The following is a 25,468-nucleotide window of genomic DNA, read 5'->3' as shown; positions in this document are numbered from 1 at the left end:
TAGATTTGCAACTACTCATGAAGTTTTAATTAAAATCACAAGACACAAACATACTCTAGTGCTTTGCAAAATTCAATTCACAATTTAGAACATCAATCACAAACATGTAATGAGAAATAACACAAAACACACCATATTTTTCCAGGGAAAAGCAATCTACTAAAAACCCCTATGCCTGCTTATATTAATCTGATGAATAGAGATGTATTATAATGGCTTTGCTCAATTGAGCTCAACCTACAAGTGAATAAACTATCTCTCTGCTCATTAAGAAGCTCTGACCTAGATTTAGTGAATTTCTACCTCTGCTTGAGCCCTTATTTCGTTGTGCAATTCCTTGAGAGATTAGGCCCCTATTATTTAGGAAATTCCTAAAATTTATTGTGTAATTCCCAAGGTTGACCAGCGGACTGCATGCAACACATGTATACTCAAGACTAGTCTACAACCGATGTGACACTGCCTTGGAATCTCCACCACAACTAGGGAACTCAAATTATCTGCATGCACTAGTTATTTTGGGTTAATTGATCAATTAACTAGATGATCACTGAGTTAGATTGAAGACTACTCAACTGACTTTCCACTAGTTCCTCCAACAGTTGGAACTAGTTTAATTGAAAAAAAACTTGAAATAACTGACCTTGATTGCTACAAATTAGCAATCACACATGCTTAACCAAGCTCTAACTCCTCCAACTTGAATTTACTAAGTAAATTGGGTGACAGAAGACATGTCACACAAGTTAACTACATCCAAGTTGTCTGTTGATGTGAAAATTCAAATTTTCTCAATTTAATCAAGGAAAAATCAAATTGAGAATTTCTTGTTGCATTTTTCAAAAATTTCATGTTTTTTTTGTCAAAATTTTTGGCAAGCATTATCTAGGTATGATCTCTTCATGGTTGTCCTCATTATATTTTGGCTCAGAAGTACATTGCTCTGGATTATGTTGTTCATTGACAATCTTAATTTTAATGGGAAAAGTTGTCTAGTCTCTTGTTCTAGTTTTTTTGGGTAATCACAATGTTATAAGTAGTTTTATTCTTCTTCTTGTGTACCTCTAGATGGGCTTGAGTTTTCTTAGTTGGCTCTTTTATCTTATGGCCTCTTTGGGTTTTGTCTTGTTATGGTGCGATTGTGGCTCTCAATGTAGTGTCTGTCAATTACTTGTGAATCCAATTCAACTTTTCTTCTTTGATGCTTTTATGTTGGATGATGCTCTATTTATTATCCATTTATGGGTTATTTTATGGCTCACAAACACTATGTTTAATAGTGCCACTCCTGCAATTCGATTTGAATCTATGGTGGGCTCCTTTGTGTTATGTATCCTAGGGTGGTGGTTCTTTATTTGGCTTTGGGAGTACTCATCTTAAGAAACATTATGGCTTCTTTTTAGAGCTTGCATTGTTCTAATCGCCTCCTATGCATGAGGAATCTCTTGGTTTTGAATCTTTCGTTGAACATGGGTGCACTATGGTCTGCTAAGTTTCGTTATGTTTTGGGTGTGTTCTAGCTATTTCTTGTTGGTTTTAAGGTGTAATGACACATTTGGTATTAGGCAAAGCTCCAATTCTAGGAACATACATATTCTTGAAGAAGCTTTAGTGAAGAATTGAAGAAGCCAGGTTTTGGTTGCTAAGATTTCATGTCTCCCATTCTTGGACATGAGTGACTTGGTCAGTGCTATCCTAACATTATGTTTTCATTTGGGTAATGTATCACTAGTGAAATTGGTTGGCAAATGACCTATGGAAAGTTTGTGTTATTGTATGTCGATAAATTGAAGAGCATGTTTATGTGGGCATTCAAGATATTTTAGCTCTTTATATTCTGGTGTGGTGACTAGAAATAAAAGCTATGTAATATATTTTTGATAAGGAATATAAAGTGTTGCAATTCAAAAAAAATTAAAAAAAAAAAAATAAGCATAATTTATAAAATTTACAAAAATACATAAATAATAATTATACATAATTACATCAAAATATTAGCTCATTTGACACTAAAAATAAACACTATACTATATTTATAAATATATACATTTACACTATTACATGATTGAACTCTATTTATTATTAAACTATAATTTAAAATTTTCTAACACTGTCCTTTTGTCTCCCAACCCAATGGCGTCTCTATCTTCAGAGTTATTGTTCGGGGATGTTTCCTCTGGAGGTATGCGAGCTAGGGCTGCAACACGCAACTCTTCTTTGGCGGCAGAGAAAAATCCAGAATCTGTTCCCCCATGAACCAGCTAGGTATTCCTTCTGCCCTTGCGAGCTGCTTAGTTTATTCTTCGTTAAGTTCGTCATTTCGACCTTTTATGCTCCGTTTCATTCGCCCAATCTCAGGTTCTCACTCACTAATTTTCGGTTCAAAGGTTTTATCAGAGCTTTCCACCGCTGTTTGAAGGGAATTTCAAGTTCTCAGGGCGGAATTCGACCTGTCTCTTATCCACCAGGTTGGCATTAACTAACCCTTTACCCACATTTTTCTAATCTGCAAAAAGCCTTTTTAAATTTTTGTATTTCAGACTCTGAATTGATCACGGTAGAACAATTTAGTGGTTCATTCTTCTCGGCCTTTACAGTCTATAGCAGTAGGTTTTAGGGTTTTATTTTATGGAAAACATCTAATGCATTTTATCTTTAAATACTTGAACTCTTATGTTGCTTTTATCGCTTAAGTGTTTGGAGTAAGTCTGTTCTCTGTCGCATTTGTTTTACATTTCCTATGCTAAAACGTGATGCAGATTCCTTCATTTCCCGCAATCATATCTATTAACTTCAAAATCTCCTTATAAGATGCTCTGAGAATAGAACCTTGTGCACTTGAAACTGGTACCCATCACTCAGTGTTTAAGGAGTCATAGGAAAATTCAAAGCCTTCATGCAGGTCCCACGCAGGTCACATTTGGAATTGGATTTGCGGCAGAGTGCTTTAAAGCTGGTTGATAAAAGTGCTCGCCCATCTTGGTTGTCCTCACGCTGTCCTTGTGTCTCCCTGGAATTGGATTTGTGGTAGAGTTCTTTGAAGTTTCTTGTTGATAAATAAAAGTGTTGGCCCATCTTGGTTGTCCTCTCACTGTCCTTTTGTCTCCCAACCCAATGGCCTCTCTGTCTTCAGAGTTGTTGTTCAGGGATTTTTCCTCTGGAGGTATGCGAGCTAGGGTTGCAACACGCAACTCTTCTTTGGTGGCAGAGAAAAATCCAGAATCTGTTCCCCCTGAACCAACTAGATGACAACATGCCAAATCTCCATAAGCTATGGATATGCAAGGGGTTTGAACACTGATTTTTTTTCTAAGAGTGGAAAAACCTATCATAACACAGTTGTCAAACCAGCAGTGACCACAGTTACCTCTGGCTACTATCAAAGTGATGACAGCTATCTTTGGCTACTATCTACTAATGCAAGGTGACGCGTCACCATTATTCAAAAAAACCATGGCACCTAGAATAAACCACTCATACTCTGTAAAGTGATAAGCATTCACTCTTGCCAGATGCCTATGAGTCTTGGGCCATTAACCTGTTTCTTTAGGTCCAAAAACACAAGCTCTTAGGCCATTAACCTGTTTCTTTAGGTCCAAAAACACAAGCTCTTAGGCCATTAACCTATTTCTTTAGGTCCAAAAACACAAGCTCTTAGGCCATTAACCTGTTTCTTTAGGTCCAAAAACACAAGCTCTTAACCAAGCAGTAGTTTTAGTGCGCGAGGGGGTCTGAACACTGATGTCCCTCCAGTACAATGTTTTTTATTTTCTTCGAATATTTTATCCACATTGTAGTGTAATTTTTTTTTCACCACGGGCAATATACCTGCTTGATATGTAGAATCGACCAGAGCAAAATGGCTTGAAACTAGCTATGACTATTTTGTATGAAGGCCGCGGTCCGTGTTTGTATTACACCACTGACCAGTTCAACTAAAACCCTCTCCTAATGCAAAACATAACCATTACTGCTAAAAAAAAATGTTACAAATACAACACAGGTATATACAATTGTTTTCTCTAAAATGCAAAATTGATCGCAAATTAAGCATTTGCTCTTTTGAAAGCCATTTTCTAGGTTTACATGAACGTTGAATTATCAAAAATGTCCTCAAAGTCTCTCAACCTAACATTGTTCGATCAGACTGTCCTGAAAGTCTCAAGCTAACGGATTCTATCGAGGTCTCTATAATATTTTTATGCATACTTATATTATTAATGAAATTCCCTAGTACAGTAAAAAATGTGCTAGATGCGTCTTCCAAAATCCATCCCAATATATACTTTAGCCAAGTGTACACCAATTACAATACTGTCCATAGATCTACTCTACTTTCTGTGAAAAAAGGGTTGTCTCAACCTTTGAATAAGAAAGTATTGCATCAATTCTACATACAGTTGCAACAACGCCGCCACTTTCTGAAGCTCCCAAAAAATAGAATTGAACAAAGGCTTATAATTCCCAGTTATTCAGTGGATGATTGTCCCATTTTTAACAGAAATTATGGCATTTACACAATAAAATAATGAATTATGTCTTTTTAATGATAAAATAATGAATCTTTTTAGTTGGCACATTTTGGCATAGAACTTCACAGAGCTGCATAAATTTTATTTGGAGATGTCATCTTCATTCAACTGGCTAGACAACCAATGTACTATAATAATATAATTTATTTAATAGAGGAATTGTAATGGATACTTCACAAACAACTTCAAATGCAACAATTTCTTTTACAGAACATGAAAAACCATAAATATCCCAATACTATATAGTATATACCCATTTCATATCCACCACAAATTAATAAATATATTAAAACAAACAAAAAAATACCAAGGTATCTTCAGCTATGGAGACAGCGAAATAATTAACCCATGGTGTTACTCGAATAGAAAAATACTTTCATGTAGTTCAAATATTATTGAAATTTTGGAATGATGAGAAGCAACTGTAAAAATTTCCAAGACAAAATGTTCGCATTACAATGACAATATGAAAACTAAAAAACAATCATCTTCTAGTTATTTAATACTCATTGCCTTAAAATTCCACAGATTACAGGAGGAATCACCTACTGTTCACAGTTGCAGCTGCAAAGTGTTATCGTCTTCATATAATTAAGGATAATTACCCAGGTCTACATTATTCAAATGCTAGTAGCTGCAAATGCCAATGAGGTAATTGATTGAAAGGCATCACTGATCCCTGCTTAGAAGCATAATATGCTCTAAAATTAAGTTATGATATTTTCTTCTGCATAGGCTTCTCTATAATATTAAACAAATAGGATCTGTATCATCATTAATCAGATTCAGTACAGACAAAAGAAACAATTATCTTGAATCACTGTGAGAACATCATGTCAAGCAACACATGAAATTGGCATTTTACACTTACATTCCAAGCAAAACTACAACAAAAACCACCATTGTGCTTGCCAATACATGCACAGATTTGCAAACAGCTTTCAACAGATCTTCTAATACAAGTCACTAATCAAGAGAAGATGCCACCAAACTTCCTAGCAAAGTCGTCGTCATCATCATCTTCTAGAAAGTCTTCATCTTCTTGCTCATCTTCATTCCTTTCCCACTCTTCATTGCCTTCATTCTCTGCATGTTCCAAATCATAATCTTCATGGTCAACATCTTCATCTTCAATGTTGTGAACAACATCATTCATTACTGCATCTTCCTGGTCATCCACTACAACAGGCTTTGCTCCATTTGAAAAGGCTCATGGTTTGTCTTCTACAAGAGTATCCACGTCATTGGATGCCTAAGTGTCATCCACCCCAGGAGTAAAAGTGGGCAGTTCAGATGTATAACTGTCACCAGCTGGAAGTTCTCCCTCTTCAACATCTTTTTTAGGTGGTGGAAAGCCATCATTTCCCTTGCTCAAATTGAAACTCTGAATGGTCTGACCCTGCCCTTCTGTAGGTATATTTCCTTCATTGTCACCATTTTCTTGAGTCACTTTCCGTTTTTTCTTTAGAATATCACTTAATGGCTTTGGAGCCTGAAATTCTTGTTCCCCACTTGAATCACTAATTACCTTGCCCAATCTCATCTTCCTTCCTTTCCAAGGAAGATTTTGTCTGTGTTTGTCTAGACTCTTCATAGAGGGATTCTGTGAGGATCCATGCTCTGTTGATTGTGCAGTGGAAGGTTCTTCACTGCTCTCACGATTCTTTTCTTGTTTGATTTGTGAAAGAGTCTTAGGCCCAGCAAAATTTATGGCATCTGTCCTTGTTTCAGTGTTCCTAAAAGTTTGACCTCTAGGTACCCTGGATTCTAATGATATAGAACCATCTGCAGGCATTCTGCCCCTCTCCTTTTCACGATACTTGCTTCTGAAATGATCATTTAAGCCCCGTCTGCTTGGTGAGCTTCTGGACCAAGCCCTCTCTAACTTGCCTTCTTGATCAACTTCTATATCGTTAGATGGCTCTCTTTTGAAGCCACTAGCCTCTACTTGAATCCTACCCTGCAATCGCCTACTACTGTGATTCATACCTTGCTTTAACTGGTCCCTGTATATATCTTGTTGTCTACAGTCATCATCTTGTTTCCTAGAGCCACGGTGAAATTCACCATGTCAAATATCCACATGCTGTCTCTTTGAGGGGCTATCCACTACTTTAGCCTCACCAGCCCTCCTATGTTTTGAAATCCGGTGGCGGAGATCCTCCATATTGTTCCATTCAGGATCATCTTCACTAGACAAGGACCTCCTTTCTCGCACAATCGGTCTCTCCAGAGCCCTGTCATCAAAAGCATTAGACTACTTTCATCCACCACACTCATATCCCCTGTTTTTATATGGTTCATAAGCTCCATGGTCATACTGAAATTCAGCATCATAGTAGCCAGTTCGGACAAGCTCTCGTTTGTTGTGCATATTTCTTTCTCGACCATTGATTGCATCTCTTCCAGATTCCATATCATGTTTATAATAATCAGCATCCTCTCGGTGGCTTAGCTGCTCAAGTCCATCATCCACAAGTGCATCAAATCCTGGAGATGATCCACCCAGCAAATCCTCCGATTCTAATCCATTTTGTAGTCTATCTTCTAAAGGATGAGACGGGCATATCCGAGACCTATTTCTTGAAGCATCATGTATCCTTTGTCTTGTAGGTTCAATCTCTGGCAAAAATTGTTCGACTTCATGTGGACTTCCCTTTATATAGGTAGGCTGAGATCTTGATTGAGAGACATGTCTAGCTTCTAGTTGCACTTGGGCTTCCTTGACATTATTTGACTGCAGTGTTAAAGGATTGCCCAAATTCCCTGCTTGGAAGTTATTGGACTGCAATGCAACAGGGTTACTTGACTTTGACACCTTGAAGGTATTTGCCTTTGCTAGCACATGGTTTCTTGACTGCACTACCTGAAAGTTGTTTGACTTCAATTTCATGGGGTTGCTTGACTGCACTGCATTAGGATCAATTGATTTCACTCCCTTGGGAAAGCTTAAATCAGATGGATGTTTTCCATCTCTGTTGCTTTAAGTTTCATTGACTTTTTGTTTCCCACTTGCTTGAGGCTCTGTAACTGCTGGACTTGGTTTTGTTGTCTTTTGAGAAGTTAGATTAGCTCCTGAAAACGGACCATGCACAAAAGGGCACTTATCACCCTTTACACAATATCCCTACTGGAAAAAATAGCAGGGAACTTTCGGTTTCTTTGCAGTGCCAGATGCCGGTAACGATGTTGAGGACGATGGTGGCACTATTGCTGGTGTTGGTGCTCCTAACAAACCATCTAGTGGCTGAAAAGGAAACACAGATACACAATTTAGTGTCATAAATAGATTAAAAAAAAAATTATACAAAGAAATATTTACAGTCTTGAAAATTACCAAAAGACAGACATACAACAAGAAACAACCAAAATATCAGAAACACACACTACAATTAGGTTTATTTATTAGAGATAATGGATGAGAAATTAAAACACCCGTAATTGAGTGCACTACTTGGATCTATATACAAACACTGATGCAGAAATGAATGTATAAAGTCGTCAACACAAAATAATAATAATAATAATAATAATAAAGTACGAGGAAAATATTCTTGACAAACCTGTATGAATATCAAGAAAATTCCTACGGAAAATGTGAAAAGAATCCACAACCACATAAAATACAACATGAAAAATACAAGAAAACTAATGCCCATAAAAAAAATGCAAACAATAAAGAATACAGTCCAAAAAGAAAGACCTGTGGGACTTTTAAGTTAACAATTTTGTAACTAGAAAAACAAACCAGATGAGGTGATAATACTGCACAACAAAGGGACATCTACCATATTAACAGATATGCTGAAGGGATCCCTGATGAGTTGAAGAATAATTGGAAGGGCCAAGAAGGCGCAATGAAAAATCATGCTAGAAAGGATCGGAATAAAGATCATTTAAGGGATTGTCAGAGATTTCATCAAACTGTCTTATTGCTAATGGACTATATTACAATGGAAACTTCAGGATCAGCCTTTTCTAGAAAATGTATCATTAATGCGACTTAATTAAAAATTTATTAATAATAAGAGAAACTCACAGGATGTCTAAAAGCACAGGTAGGATTTAGACAATTGCCCCCAAGCCAGTACCAGCAATCTCTGGGATTGATCCTAGCACTTTCACTGTGCCGATATTCACAATCATTACCCTGCAGAAAGACAAGCTCTTAGTACATTTCAAGATTTTTATGAGCAAATGTAACACTAAGTTACTAAGTTACTAACAAAGCTACCTCAATTAAAAACTTAGAACATAGATACCAAGAAATGAAAGTCTGTATAAGCATGGTATAGTTACAATCACTAGGATTTTACAACACGCAAACAAATCACTTATAAATAACCAATAGTTTCAAGCATCCATTTACTCAATGTTAAGGAGTCATAGGAAAATTCAAAGCCTTCATGCAGGTCCCACGCAGGTCACATTTGGAATTGGATTTGCAGCAAAGTGCTTTAACGTTGGTTGATAAAAGTGCTGGCCCATCTTGGTTGTCCTCACACTGTCCTTATGTCTCCCTGGAATTGGATTTGCGGCAGAGTTCTTTGAAGTTTCTTGTTGATAAATAAAAGTGCTGGCCCATCTTGGTTGTCCTCACATTGTCCTTTTGTCTCCCAACCCAATGGCCTCTCTGTCTTCAGAGTTATTGTTCGAGGATGTTTCCTTTGGAGGTATGTGAGCTAGGGCTGCAACACGCAACTCTTCTTTGGCGGCAGAGAAAAATCTAGAATCTGTTCCCCCATGAACTAGCTAGATGACGACATGCCAACTCTCTAGAAGCTATGGATATGCGAGGGGTTTGAACACTGATTTTTTTTCTAAGAGTGGAAAAACCTTTCATAACGCAGTTGTCAAACTAGCAGTGACCACAGTTACCTCTGGTTACTATCAAAGTGACGATAGTTGTCTCTAGCTAGTATCTACTAATGCAAGGTGACTCGTCATCGTTATTCAAAAAAACCATGACACCTAGAATAACCCACTCGTAGTCTGTAAGGTGGCAAGCATTCACTCCTGCCAAATGCCTATGAGTCTTGGGCTATTAACCTATTTCTTTAGGTCCAAAAACACAAGATCTTAGGCCATTAACCTATTTCTTTAGGTCCAAAAAAACAAGCTCTTAACCAAGCAGCAGTTTTAGTGGCCGAGGGGGTTTGAACACTGATGTCCCTCCAGTCCTCCAACACTGATGTCCCTCCAGTACAATGTTTTTTATTTTCTTCGAATATTTTATCCACATTGTAGTGTAATTTTTTTGTCGCCACGGGCAGTATACCTGCTTGATATGTAGAATCGACCAGAGCAGAATAGCTTGAAACTGGCTATGACTATTTTATGTGAAGGCTGCGGTCCGTGTTTGTATTACACCACTGACCAGTTCAACTACAACCCTCTCCTAATGCAAAACATAACCATTACTGCTCAAAAAATATGTTACAAATACAACACAGGTATATACAATTGTTTTCTCTAAAATGCAAAATTGATCGCAACTTAAGCATTTGCTCTTTTGAAAGCCATTTTCCAGGTTTACATGAACGTTGAATTATCAAAAATGTCCTCAAAGTCTCTCAACCTAACATTGTTCGATCAAACTGTCCTGAAAGTCTCAAGCTAACGGATTCTGCCGAGGTCTCTGTAAATATTTTTGTGCATATTTATATTATTAATGAAATTCCCTAGTATAGTAAAAAATGTGCTAGATGCGTCTTCCAAAATCCATCCCAATATATACTTTAGCCAAGTGTACACCAATTACAATATTGTCCATAGATCTACTCTACTTTCTGTGAAAAAAGGGTTGTTTCAACCTTTGAATAAGAAAATATTGCATCAATTCTACATACAGTTGCAGCGACGCCGCCACTTTCTGGAGCTCCCAAAAAATAGAATTGAAGAGAGGCTTATAATTCCTAGTTATTCAGTGGATGATTGTCCCATTTTTAACGGAAATTATGGCATTTACACAATAAAATAATGAATTATGTTTTTTTAATGATAAAATAATGAATCTTTTTAGTTGGCACATTTCGGCATAGAACTTCACAGAGCTACATAAATTTTATTTGGAGATGTCATCTTCATTCAACTGGCCAGACAACCAACGTACTATAATAATATAATTTATTTAATAGAGGAATTGTAATAGATACTTCACAAACAACTTCAAATGCAACAATTTCTTTTACAAAACATGAAAAACCATAAATATCCCAATACTATATAGTATATACCCATTTCATATCCACCACAAATTAATAAATATATTAAAACAAACGAAAAAATACCAAGGTATCTTTAGCTATGGAGTCAGCGAAATAATTAACCCATGGTGTTACTCGAATAGAAAAATACTTTCATGTAATTCAAATATTATTGAAATTTTGGAATGATTAGAAGCAACTGTAAAAATTTCCAAGACAAAATGTTCGCATTACAATGACAACATGAAAACTAAAAAACAATCATCTACCAGTTATTTAATACTCAATGCCTTAAAATTCCACAGATTATAGGAGGAATCACCTACTGTTCACAGTTGCAGCTACAAAGTGTTATCGTCTTCATATAATTAAGAATATTTACCCAGGTCTACATTATTCAAATGCTAGTAGCTGCAAATGCCAATGAGGTAATTGATTCAAAGGCATCACTGATCCCTCTGCTGAGAAGCATAATGTGCTCTAAAATTAAGTTATGATATTTTCTTCTATAGGACCTAGATAATGCAAGGGCCACACAATTTCCACTGAAGCAACCACTTGGGTTAGCCTCTATGTTTTGGATGATTACACAATAGATAAAATTGGCCAACACTTATCAAAAATTCCATCGAGTCAATGCTCAATCCTACTTTATATTTTCTAAGCACAACCAATAACTCCACGAGGATAACATGATCCCTATTTAGCAAATACACCGGCTGCCCGCTCAATTGGCTGGTACCTATAATCATAGCCCTGTATGGATAAAAACTGATGACTACGAGTTACGTTGGCTCTATACATTGATGATAGTTTCTTTAGCTTTGCCAACAATCATTGTACTCTAGTATAGACTAAATGGACACTGGAATTCCCATTATCCAGAAGATGGAATCTTACCCAAGGCATTCATAAAAGTTGTTGCCAACCCACAACTGGTTGAAAATAATCTCCATCATCATAACAAATTTTATGCCCATAATATGCACAAATGGTAACACATGATACATCTCCCAAACCAACGGAGTCCAATTAAAGTCTAATCCGAGATCCTCCATTCTCAACACTTTATACATAAAAAAACTTGTCTGTAATCGGCCTCTCTTTGCACTTTTTGGGCCGATTGCTAGTTATATTAAGTTACTTGAAAAATCGGTCTCCTACAATGTATTTTAGGTATCAGAGAAGGGAAACGGTTATTTCCATTGATTGAGGAATCATTTAGGCAATTTCAGTCTTGCAGAAAAGATTTGTGTTGTTTCAACCTGGGCCCGAAACTTTTTCGTTGTCATCTAATTAATGAATGCATTAGGTTGACCATAACAAAATATCCATTTTCAGAATGCACATTATCATCCACCCTTGCTTTCAACAATGCCCATTCACATGTCGCTATTCTTCCCCACTCTATGCCTTACGGCGTTTCCTTTGCAACATAAAGTGCAAATGCTAGTTTAAAATTTTCTAACGCTATAAACAATACCATTGATGGATAAAATCACCCAAATGAAATGTTGGTCTATACAACAATAATAATTATTGAGACTTGCATAGGATCATGTGCATTGACTTCCTCCCAACCCTTAGTAGGCGTGAACTTCTATCTACTCCATTGGATTGGTTTCCTCCTGCAACAACATGCATGTTTGAATGTTGATATACTCTAACCCAACTCCAAACACCAATGTTTCAAGCCCAACGCCGCTATAATTTGCCTACTCCAAGCACAGCGCCGGTATAATTTGCCCACTGCCACTTGCTAATTTTGCCTACTCAACGGTTATTAAGTGATGGGAGAACTTGGCTAAAAGAAGTGGAGATGGCATTGGATAACCGGACAGACAGCATAGATGTGAAATGATTAGTAACCGAGGTGATATTTGGAAGTACGTTCCTGAATTTGAGAAACAGTAACTAGCTCAATAATAATAAGTTTATGTAATTATACTTTTTTATTCAGAGGACTCTGTAACTGGTTTGGTGGAGTATTAACTTGACACGGTTCAAATCAAATCACTATTATTATAATTTCAACTCCAATCATTTTAGCAAACACAAGTGAATCAGGAAGATTTAAAACTCAAACCTCCTCACCCGGAACACTTTATTTTCACAACCCTAACTCTAATAGATTCATATATTCATAAATACGAAAAAAAATTAATATTCACGGTGTAAAATTCAGTGTAAAAATATACAGAGATTTATTATTAATCGTGTCTACAAATATAGATTGCTTGGACACTTTTAAATAGCGGACCTTGTCATGTGGACAGTTTTCAAGAGACCCCGTTGCCCTAATTAAAATATTTTGTAATGGCTGCACAGAATTTGTGTGGTGTTTATGTTCCACCCTATTTTATTAGATAATGCCACAGCTATAATGTTTTACAAATCTATACTACCAAGACAAGATAGCTTTTTCCCGGCACGTTTGAGCTAAAGTGGTAGCTACTAGCAATCTGTTTCACCCCAGCAAAGTGAAGGCTAATTGCTTCTGGAACAGAGAACACTAGGCAATCAAACCACTGGACATCCCTTGACAACGATGCCTGGGGCAGTTGGACAGGAAGCAAGAGGACAATGGTCTAGATCTGTTCCCCACCATTCTAAATCCCTATTCTCCATGCCAAATGCGAAGTATAGCAGCACTCCCATAAAGGCTGTACCAGCATCTAGGGCTGCAGAGAGCACGTAATTGTATCGCTGCCACCATCTCTTCCGGTAGTGGAATACAAAATAATTGAAGACAATACCTGTTATGATCCAAGAAGCAATGTTTGCAGGAGTGGCAGGAGGCATGCCAGCAAACCCATATGAAATGACAGGTATGTTTATGTGTTTGATCCATTTTTGCTTGGGAAACAGCTTACTCAGAATCCAAACCGGCACAGGGAGAAATGCACCCACGAGGAACAGCCAGACCAGATTTCTGTAGAGCCCGTGCTGTCCAAACAAACGCTTTGGACCGACAAGACCCCATATTACAGACGCATCAAATGTTACTCTGTATTTTGGACATGTCCAAGGGCTGTTAGGAGGCAGAGCATCCCCATCACAGATGTTGTCTATAGATTCCAGCATCCACCATGCAACACCCAGATTCACTATGCCTGCAACAACTGTGCCAACAAGCTGTGGAAATCAAACTGAGTTAGCACCTGAATGTAATAAAAAATATATCAACCATACAGAAAATCATCATACATTTATTTTTTTCACAGGTACAACACCATATATTCCATGCGAGAAATATACATATACTGTCAATATCTATTATGTCACTGTTAATATCTATTAGTCACTGTTAATATCTATTATGTCAATATCTATTATGTCACTGTTAATATCTATTAGTCATTGTTAATATCTATTATGTCATTATAAGGAATTTTAAAAGTGAATTCAACACGAGTCAGAATTGAAACAGAATGTGAATTCAACACTAGCCAAAATTGAAACAGAGTAAGAAGATTCCATTCCTTCCTCCCAATCACAACCATTCTGGTTATCTAAAATTGAAATAGAATGGGAAGATTCCATTCCTTCCTCCCAACCACAACCACTCTGTATAACTCCAATTGACATAAAAAACCATGATACATATACAAAGAAAACACCTGGATAACCCCAATTGACACACCCTGATAACCACAATGGATAGAGAAAACCATGATACATATTCGAAGAAACAACTAAAATTTTAAAAATGGAAAGCAAGAGTAGCATTTATATTCAAAAATAAGAACCACACCTGAGCACTGTACATGCATCGTGGAGGAATTTTCATATAGTGACCAAGTTTGAGGTCTGCAAGGAAAGAGAGCGCATGTATGCTACTTATTCTGCCATAAATCTTGAACAGTAGATTCGCTATAGGTTTACCAGGCCATATGTAACCAAATATGTACTGTGCTATAATGTCATAACCTGGTTGCTGTTTTTGTATGAAAATAGCAAAAGTTTCTTCGGTCAGTTAAACTAGGCAATTGGGTTTCATCCCCTCATAAAAACAAAAGAAAGAAATGCCAAATTCCCTGGAACATTCACACTCCAAGGGGCATACAATGAAGCAATACAAGAGGGTAAGAGGAAGAAAGTGCAGACATCAAACCTGGTTTGTAGTTGCTTGAATGACTCCAATAGGAAGAGTTAACAACCATGAGAGTGCACATGCCATTATGACACCCCACCATGGAAGTTGAACCTCATCTTTCCAAACAAATGATAATAAAAGAGAGAATGCAATGCTGCCAGCTAACAAAATGAGAAACCACCATTCTGGGACTTCCTTATAGTTCTTCATCAAGCGTGCATGCACATCTAATTTGCCAGCATTTATAGCAGATCTGCTCCTCTTAAGCATGTCACTGTAATCATAAAACCCACCACCCTTCATCATCATTACAAGAATGGAAGAATGGACACCCTGTGTATTCTAAATTTTTCAGAGCAATAAAGAAAGGAACAAATGAATTGGGTAGGGGGACTCACTGTCCATTGAAGAGGAGCACATGTGTAATAGTTGCTGCAATTCTTGCAAAGCCCGAACCGATAGAAAGTGCAAAAAGAGGTGTAAGATATAACTTGCCATACTCATTATAGGCCCTTTCATCTAAATTATACTGCCGTGTCAAGATCCGTGTTGTATCATATTTCTGACCAGTAGCAGTAAAGAGGTTACTTGAGAAAATGGGGAACTTCCTAGAGTCAAAGAGGTTGTATTTCCAGTAAGATAAAGGAACGATTATGTAAATGAACATTACAAACCCAACCGCCACATTTAAGATTGAAATCCATGGTGTGACCAGGGGACTTCCATGATACGCAGAAATTCCGGCCCAATCAAAGGAGAAGGCTCCAATACCTAAACCCTTGTACCCTGAACCAATTTGATTAGCTGTGATATTATGTGGCCATATCCAACAAACCCATGAGAAAAATGTCAGAATTGTGAATAGGTATCCAGGCAATGCGTAGTATGCAAAGCTGGCCACTGCAACTATTGCGAAGAACTGCATTCGTGATAGTCTGTTTCTTGAATGGTCCCTTTCATGAAGAGCCCTGATTCACATTAAAAAGGTTTTCATATAAGAAAAAATGGAGTAAAAAGCATATGCAAGAATGTTACATTATAATGGTTAATGGTTATATTGTACTTGGTTATAAGGCAAATATTAAGCATCATGTAGTAACCTAATCATGTTAAGCATCATGTAGTAAGCTAATCATGTTAATTATGGGCTTACTGCTTTTTTATCCTCTCCTTGAATATTACTTTACTCTCATCTACTAGACAATATGGAAAAGCAGTGAACAATAATTGGCTCATTGCATGGTGCTTAGTATTTGCCAATAAGGAAAACTAAGATTATAACTGGAAGCATTTGACTAATCCTGGAAGAGAAATTAACTAAGCAGATTCTACAGAGTGCCCGGTTATAATTTGACTCAAATTCTATTCTACAGGGTGCCCGGTAACAATTTGACTTAAATTCTATTAACGCTTTTCATTATTCAATGAAATGGAAAGTAGTGATAAAAGGCAAGGGCATCCTTGTTATTTAGATTGCAGATTCCAGGTATCCAATTAATATGTAGAAAACTTTAGGTGACTTTGCCACATGTTGACTACCCAGATCTACAATATACTTGAATCTGCATTCGACATAAGCTCAGGGATGACCAGGTTATCAATTTTGGATATCTTAATTTGATTTTAATGCTATCAGAGTGGAAAATTCCATGGGCCTAAAGTGCAATACCATATATTGGAACTTGAAATTTGCTATCAACTTCGACAAGATTGCTAACATGATATGGCCTCTACGGAAGTAGTGTTGTAGTGTACATGGGTGATATAGCTACAAACCGGAAATACAGCTTCAAGAATAATTCGGCCTCAACAGACAGGACTTATCAAAGCTTGTTTTCTTCTGAATAGCCTTCTCACTTAGGAACGCATCGAGTGGGAAAAGGAAACTAGGTAAAATGCTCTCGCTCACAAAATAGACTTATCTTTAACAAGGTGTATGACAGTATTGAATGACAATCTTAAGATTTTTTCAGGGGCTAGGATTTGGAAACTTCTTCACCAGAGCAGTTCGATCTATACTAATGCCTCACCTAGGCTGTATTGTTAAGGGTAGCCATCTTTAGGTAATCCCCTTAAAATATTTACCTCAAAAGGATTCCACTTAGCTCCAGTGTTGTATATGGTTGCAGCAATTGTCTCTCGTTACCTTCTAAAGTTGCTTGAGTTCAAAGACAGATCCAAGATATTCTAGTACCTGATGGTGGGCAACTGCTTAATGACCACTCTACAGATGGTTCAATGATCACTTCAGATTCAACAGAAGTTAGGTACCATGTGGTGCCTAGACATGTTTTTCCGAAGCCATAGAGCAGTGATGAGTGAAAAAAGAGACAATTGCAGAGGATCTTCATGAATGGCTCGGTAAAAGATTGAAGATTATCTTGCCGGAGAGAAAGGCAGCTACTCAGGCATGGCCTGTTCATGTTCCAGGAAAAGACATATGGAACTGGGTTCTAAACAAATTTAAAAGGAAATCTTGGAAAATGGTGGCCGCAAGATATTCCATTCTTAGGAAGGATTGGCATAGCAGACAAAATTCAGGTAGCAAGACATGCTCGTTACTCATACCTTTCTCTACTTCCTGTGGAAAACATAGAGGTAAGAGATTGCTACCCTTAGTCGATTGGAATATTTGGTTCCTTCCACAGGAAGAGAATCGTCTTGGATGGGTCGTTATAAAATGCTAATGAGCAATTCTGGCAATTAAAGAGGCCATGAGAAGAGCCATCCTTATATCTTCAAGTCAAACTTAACTAAATATTTCTCTTTATATCTTCAGGTCAAATTTAACTGAATATTTTTTAATTTGACTGACAATTCATTAAATTTCAAAATATTTTCAAAATTTGCAATCCAGTTGAGTTTGATATATTATCAGGTCAAACTTAACTGAATATTTCTGAATTTGACAGACAATCTGTTAAATTTCAAAATATTCCCAAAATCTGCAATCCAGTTAAATTTGATAATAAAAACTATGAGTGACAACACCCCTCAACAAGAGCTATGAGTGACAACACCCTTATCAAATTCTATTTGACCATAATAATCAGACTGATTCTTGCAACATAAAAAAGACATTTCCGATCCAATATAGTTGGATTCTTTGATATCAGATATTTGTTGAAATCCTTGCGCAAGACTTCTACTGAAACCCAGACTATTTGAGAAACTGCTTGTTAAGTTAAAGGTTGACAGGCAATGACTAAGAATACGGATCTTATCTCTATAATCTTAATCATTTACCCGTGTTTCAAGGGGAGTATACTGGAGGGTTACTTTTGTAGGAGCAGCCCCAAAATAAACGCTAGGATGAAGATGGCAATTTTGAGCAAACTTTTGTGGTATAGCATAAGGTTTGTCTACTAATGTCACAGAAAAGGAAATCGAAGACAAGGTGACACCTTACAAGAAGATTCACAATAAGCAATTTTCAGCTCAAACAAAGCAACGCAAGTGTATTTATTTTGACATAAGTAGACCCTATTTTGAAAATGGTTGCAGGAAAATTGAGTTTTAATTTATTTAATCAAGGAAAATTTATTAAAATTGAGAAACAAGATAACAACAGTGGAGAAGTTATAGACCAAAATACATTTCAGCTGTCATAGCATAGAAAATTGCAGAAGGCAACGATATACTCTGATTAAAAAAAATACAAATTTAGTAATAAAAAAATGAAAATATTAATTAAGATATATATAATGATCCAAGAATATATTTTATATTTTAGTAAAGTTTCAGATGATTTGCAACTCAAATTTGGACTTAGGGTTTTATTGCCTTAAAAGTATGCTTCAGAAATTTCTTAAATATATTTGAAAATATACTAGATACTTGGAATTGCTTCAAATAAGTAGAAGAACTTGATGTTTTGTCTGAAATTTCTTCAAAGTTAAAAATATCAAGAAGAAGAAATGAACCAAGGAAAGCAACTCACTGGCAGGTCAGGTCTGCAGGTAGTAGCTGAACATTGTGCTTTTATATTTGAATAGTTATTTAACGTTTGAAGTAAACGTGTAACTTGTAAGCTTAGACTTTTCTTCCTCATATTGTTGGAAACATAATTAAGTTGGTGATGTTATTAATAAAATTTCAACTCGCCATAAATTTTAAATTTGGTTGATTTTCTAAGTCGTAGCAAACTGTAACAGCCCTAACAGTGCAGGAAACGTAACATCAAATCGGCCTTTTTTAAGATGTAGAGAAACAAGCTAGATTTCCTTTCTGCCAAGAGAATGTGCATACCTGAAGAGAGAAACCTGAGCCAAGTTGGAAGGCCACCACATATCTGCAGGTTCTACGAGATACTTCCTCAGCAAACCAGCCCAGCCATAACCTAAAATCTGGGGTGACAGAAATGTCATATTAGTGATGTTTTAAACAGCACAAACAAGAGAGGCTCTATATTCTGTATTGAAGAAAATGATAGCTAGGTCATAAAGATGAAGATGCTAAAGCTCTGTTTTTATAAATTACTGAACATTGTAATGGAATGATGAAGCAACTAATGATGAACCAAACAAACTTGTTGGTTCATTTTCAGGACAATAAAATGATAAACCACACTGGCGAGTTGCTAATTGGAAACGTTGGCACAAATAATTCAATGTAATGAATCCCGAAAAAATGGATCAAAACTTTTAGTCACAAAAATCTAAAACTCTGGATATGTATTGTTTTACCTGCGTAGTGAGCACGATGATGAGAGCTGCGATGAAGCTAAGATTCTGCTTGTAATAAGCTTTCATAACATTGATTGCCCCAACTGAATATGCATCTCCACCACCATATGAGACACCAGAGTTAGCAAAGATGGTTATAAGTACATGCTCTTTCATGTTGAAGGGCCCTGGATTCATACTCCACTCCCAACCGAAAAAGGGTACCTGCATTTTCTTAGTTGGGAGAGTGGCAGCCATGAATCTTCCAATGGGGAGCACCGATATCTGAGCTAAAATGCCAGATATGGTGAGGGGCTGCGTTCTGTAGGCAAAGAACGTGTTCACAAACATGAGCAGTACACATGACACTAATCCCAAAATCCACACACGAAATGTGAATACAGGCAAAGATGGATCATCTGTCACAGGAACCACCAATGCCACCTCTTCTATCGGTGGCTCTTCTTCCAATGGCGCAGCCTCCTCTCCATAACATGGATCCATTCTGCCCACCAAATATCAAAATGCATAATAATCATTAAACAATGACACTAAAACATTACAATACCGAACAAGATGAAAACCGAACAAGATGAAAATTAAGTTTAGAAATCTTGTACCATTATACTACACTAACCGATGAAATAATATCTTAAAATTTAGAAATTTTGGTGAATTTCAGTCTTAACAGGCTAACCATTAAAATTTAGAAATCTTGCACCATTACTCTCCTAAAACATGTAATTTTAACATATCAACTATATAATATTTAGTGATATTTTTATAAAAATATTCAATTTTTTATAATTTTAACCTCTATAATTTTTTGAGCAGATAAAATAATTTTGACAGATAAAATAATTTTATGCTATAAAATTTGCAACAATCATTCTTAAGAAAACCAAAAATATCCTACATAAAAGTCCCTCCTTCTCATCCCATGCACAGGGGAAGAGATGAATACCTGTTACAGACGAGGCAACAAAGTGTTGTACTAGCCCAGGAGCTAATGGGAGGGCAGGGAAACTTATGCAGAGAAGGCAGGCAAGTTGCATTGGTTTATAATGAGTGGAGGTGCAGGATTGTGATCCATCGAAGGGAGAGAGGCAGTGACATGCGGGCAAATAGTGAGCATGGTTGTTTTCCTCAGTGGAAGTCCTGTGGTGGCAGGAGGCTATGCATGTTTTACTCAGTGGAAGTCCAGTGGTTGCTTGGCGTATGGAATTCATGCTCAAGAGCGTGCTGGGCAGACGGTGTGGGCGTGCTCTTCAATTCTGGATCAAGCTCCCTGCGTGTCTTTGGATTTCAAATATAAATATCGATGCACTTATTTTATATTTGAATGTTGGAGTCCCACTGAGACTTTCAGTGATCTTGGAGGGTCCCTGTATAAAGATAACCACGCCCAATTCTGATGACTGTCCACCACACATCAAAGTCAACTGCTTTGTTTTGCCACTGCCTGTGGATCATCCTAGAGATAATCACATCTCAAATCCATTCATATATTTTCAAATCCAGTGACATAGGTCAAGGCATTAGCTTTCAAGTCATCCCATCGCAACCAATCCAACTGGGAAGCTGCTTACTATACACTTCAACCTCTCAACAGCAACCCTCCCTCCAGCTCAAAATTGCTTCCATTTTCAACCATATTTCCCTTCCAAAACGATCGCTTTAATTGGATATTTTCTATACGTAGTCTTTTAGCTTACTTGAGTTTCCCAAGAGTTCTTACTGAGTGTGATGTGACTCACATTTCTAATTTAGTTGACTTGGTCCTACTGTGATAGAATAATTTTTTTAAATAATTTTTTTTTTTAAAGACATGGTGAATCTATAACTGCCAAACCTAATCTATGGGAGATCAAGGATCAAACCTCATCGCTGCTACTATTTAAATAATTTTTTAATAAATGTATTTTCCCTGAATTATGGTCACCTGATTGAACCTCCCCATGGATTCAAAAAAAATCCATAAAAACATAACCTTAAAGCTGTGTCTATCAAATCTTATATTGCCTCAATCAAATCCATTTTGAAGTAAAAGCACATCATTGTGGGTTTTCTGTCTACTAAATGAATTTTTTTTTTTATATTGCCTAAATCACATCACATCCAATTGAAGTAAAAATATATTAAGTGGGTTTGGTTTCAGAACACTATTGATTTAAAAATAATTAGTACAATTATATTAAAAATATTAACATGGTTGATATAATCTAACACTTCATAAATATATATAAAAAAATTATTTCAACAAAAATACTATTGGGACATAAAGAATGCCTTACCAAGGCACACATTTACATAATTAACTATGTATAAAAAAATTTATGGGCCGATTTTAAATTGAGAAAAAAAAAAAAATTAAACATCTTATTATAAAATGGACCATTTTGCTAAATAAAATTTGTTTGTATATTAATTTCCCCATCTAATTAAAATATGAATTTATTAGAATTGGAATAATCTCAAATCCTTAGGAAATTGGTGGCTAGAATTTAGCTGGCCGCAAGAATCTAATTTAATTTGAGAATAAAAGGAATTACACATTTGATTGTAAAATGAACCATTTTACTAAATAAAATTTGCTTATATAGTAATTTCCCCATCTAATTAGAATATAGTAATTTCCCCATCTAATTAGAATATGAACTTATTAGAATTGGAATAATCTCAAACCTCTAGAAAATTGGTGGGCAATATTTTTTTAAATTTATTAAAAGTCAATGCAACCTAACGAACTCTGTAACACACTATAGGTTGGGCATATTCCCTTGAGAATCAATCTAAGTCAATAATTAAAAAAAACCAATAAATTTTTATTCACATTAAGTTGAAACAAAAAACATTAAAATTTTTTTTTATTTAAATTTAAAAATATTTAATATTGTTTTTTAAATATAATTATAATATTTATATAGAAGAATTTATTTTTGAGACATCTTAACGATGTTCTTAAAAGTACAAAATAGTTTATCACATTTCTCTCAAAAGACTGGTTGTTTTGGTTACCATATGCATAAACAAACTTAATATACAAAATTCTTCAAACTATATATTCAACCAAAAATACTCCGAAATAAAACTATATCGAATTGCATATGCATAAATCACTAGCCATCGAACGACAACTATTTATGAAATTAATATTAACCATGTTCAGTAATTATATAATTTTTAATAATTTCTGGTTAATTATGTAATGTTTTTATATCTCTTTTATATTTTTGGAGAGGTATTTAAGGAAATTGTAAGTGTGAATTTTTTTTATTAAATATTAATTGGGTAAATAATTATGCTGGTTTTGGATTTTTTATTTTTTTTAATTTAATTATCAATAATTATGATAAAGATATATTTTAGTTAATTTAAGTAAATTGTTTAATTAAGAAAATGATATATCAATATAATTTATAGTTTTTAAAATTTGTGGTATTAATAAATTATGGTATTGGTTAATATTATTGTAACAAAATCTATTTACAAGTTAAAAATCATGGTATTATTATTATTAATTTTTTTTATAATGATAATAAAGTTATAATTTAATTAATGTTTACAAGTCATTTAATTTATATGGCTATGCTAGTTGTGTCAAGATGCTAACCAGTATGATGGAGATGTTTTCTTACATTTAAAAATAATAAAATAATACTCACATTAACAAACAAACAAAACAAAAAAATCCTTATAAATAAAAGGCTTCAAATTTCCACTTTAATTTTACATCAACATCGTATTAATAATAATAATAATAATAATGTCCACGGGGCTTTGGATTGATAGTAAATGGGTGCACTATTAAGGCACTCCTTGCCATAAGGTCACTGGTTCAAATCCCCAATGGGTGCTTACCTACCAAATAATTATAATTATTTACTTTTTTCAAATTTCCACATTAATTTTACATCAACATTGTATAATAATAATAATAATAATTATTATTATTATTATTATTATTATTATTATTATTATAATAATAATAATAATAATAATAATAATTATTATTATTATTATTATTATTATTATTATTATTATTATTATTTACTTTTTAGCATCAGTGACATATGTAACTCCTTTACCACTCAATATGGAGACATATGACATATAAAAAGAATATTATTGATATTATATGATGTGTAATTCATTTTATGTTTAATTGACATGTAATACTTAAAACAAAATTATATTAATAATAAAAAATAATATCAACAATACATAAAATATTTCAACATCCATATCAACATAATAATATTTCAATATCCATATGGAATAACATAATCTTATATAGAGAAAAATAGATTATTTAAATTAAAATTTTCAATATTTTAACATATATGGATATATATTAAAAGAGAGAGTTCTTATTCTATTAATAGGTTACAAGGGAGATTTGTATTTTACTTCAATGTTTAATATAGAATTTGACACACTCATAAATTAATAACAAAAATAATTTAATGTATTGAGAAAGAAAACAAAAATAAATAAATGTGTATGTAGAAAGAAAGAAATATTATATCATATGAATATATGTTTTTTACTTCAAAATATGAGGGGCATGTATTAACATGTTAATGTGAAGAATGTGAATAATAAATAAAATATTTCAATGTTAATTATGTATATAATATATAATAAGAATGAAAAAAAAAAATCTTACAGTTAAAATATTTTATTATTGTTTTGTTGAAAATTAGCATAGATTCTTTTAACAATTTTTGAAGAGAAATATCTCGAGGTGCAAACATTTCCTCAAGTTTTGCACTTAAAAAGAGGTTTGCATATTGAAAAATGTGATCCCTCTAGTTGATTGATACATCCGAAATTAAAATGGATATATGCTCATTATAACACTTGAAAATAATGGAGAATAGATTTAGGTAGTTTTGATTTTGTGTGTATTTAGGAGTTAGATCCTATTTTTTAGGAATTTGTTTGATCTCCCTAACTAAATGGACTCCTATAATATTTGTATCTTTTGATTGTTTATTCAATGAATGTTTAGCAACGTTGCTTGGGCAACCTCTAGGTGCAACTCAACTCACCTGTGAGTTGTGTGGTTCATTCCTAAATTTTGTCTTCCATATTTTTGAGTTGGTATGAGAACGTGAGGGTTGAGTTGAGCCCTTGTGGTTGACACGGTGAACCTTTGTGGTTGAGCAAGACTGGTGAGCGTAGATCCTCCTCTATTAGTGAGTGCACGTGTGAAGATCTATTGGCATAGTCAAGATCTGCATATTCATGAGTGGAGCACCATGATCACATTGGAAGGTTGCATTGTCCGTTTGAGGATCGAGTCACTGTCATGTTGTATGTGGAGCGCAGTGGATCTTGGTGTGGACTAGTGGAGGCGAGCCAAGTTGGGATTTTTTAGGCAAAGAAGGATCATAGCCAACCTGTGCACCCTAAGTTAATTGTACAATGTGCAGATTGGAAAATTGCGCAAATTTTTCTTAAGAAAAAAGTGAGCAGATTTGCGCAGGTTCTATTAAAGAAAAGTGCGTAGATTGCGCAATTTTTATGAAGAAAATGTGAGTAGATCTATGCAACTCTTATTAAGGAAAAGTGCATCGATAATGAAAAACTTATAAAAAAAAATTGTGCACTGTTGAGCTTCATTTGTTTTTTCTTTGAAGCTGTTGACCCTAGCTGTTGTTGGAGTCATTGATCAATCGATCAAGGATTCATGGAGCTACTATTGGTGCTCGTGAAGTGTGAAGTAAGAAGTTGGGCACTGTTAGAAATTGGAATTTTTGTAAAGATGGCTAATCCCCTTGTAGAGATGTATCTGAATGAGGCTAATAAACTGGACAGATCCAACCATGTTAACTAGACATTCAAGCTACAAACACTACTGGAAGGCTATGGCGTTTAGACCATCACAAAGGGAGAAGAAGAAAATCATGTTGTAGACTCAACAACTGCATTGATTCAAGACTGGGAGAAGCGAGAGAACAAAGC

The 25,468-nt window shown here is 35.2% G+C and overlaps 1 protein-coding gene across 2 annotated transcripts; it reads right to left on the bottom strand.

The window, feature by feature from the left end:
• Positions 1-12,917: 12,917 nt before the first annotated feature.
• On the bottom strand, positions 12,918-20,772 carry LOC149142257 (oligopeptide transporter 3-like). 2 transcript variants are annotated; one of them, XM_089448396.1, is made up of 7 exons: positions 20,463-20,765; positions 19,520-20,003; positions 19,083-19,180; positions 15,233-15,802; positions 14,853-15,108; positions 14,493-14,675; positions 12,920-13,873 (listed from the first exon to the last, which is right to left on the bottom strand). In XM_089448396.1, exons 2-7 carry the CDS (start codon positions 20,000-20,002, stop codon positions 13,259-13,261), a joined length of 2,205 nt encoding a protein of 734 aa, XP_089304522.1. In that variant the 5' UTR covers position 20,003; positions 20,463-20,765; the 3' UTR covers positions 12,920-13,258. The 2 variants fall into 2 exon arrangements, with proteins under 2 accessions (XP_089304523.1, XP_089304522.1); XM_089448397.1 differs by lacking the exon at positions 14,493-14,675 and having other exon boundaries at positions 12,918-13,873; positions 20,463-20,772.
• Positions 20,773-25,468: the final 4,696 nt, after the last annotated feature.

The sequence above is a fragment of the Pinus tabuliformis genome, chromosome X, assembly GCF_031772625.1.
Source record: "Pinus tabuliformis cultivar Carrire ecotype Pingquan chromosome X, CPIR1, whole genome shotgun sequence".
In the NCBI taxonomy this organism is placed as follows: domain Eukaryota; kingdom Viridiplantae; phylum Streptophyta; class Pinopsida; order Pinales; family Pinaceae; genus Pinus; species Pinus tabuliformis.
Note: the sequence above shows the minus strand (reverse complement) of the source record. Positions and strands in the feature narration are given on the sequence as shown.

What these genes read in the sequence shown, in the direction of transcription:
- LOC149142257 (XM_089448396.1), bottom strand. Translation starts at nt 20,002, where the DNA reads ATGGATCCATGTTATGGAGAGGAGGCTGCGCCATTGGAAGAAGAGCCA. An exon ending in GTGCTCCTCTTCAATGGACA is followed by an intron (nt 15,109 to 15,232) that starts GTGAGTCCCCCT and finishes TTATGATTACAG; the next exon opens with TGACATGCTTAAGAGGAGCA. An exon ending in TTCAAGCAACTACAAACCAG is followed by an intron (nt 14,676 to 14,852) that starts GTTTGATGTCTG and finishes ATACAAAAACAG; the next exon opens with CAACCAGGTTATGACATTAT.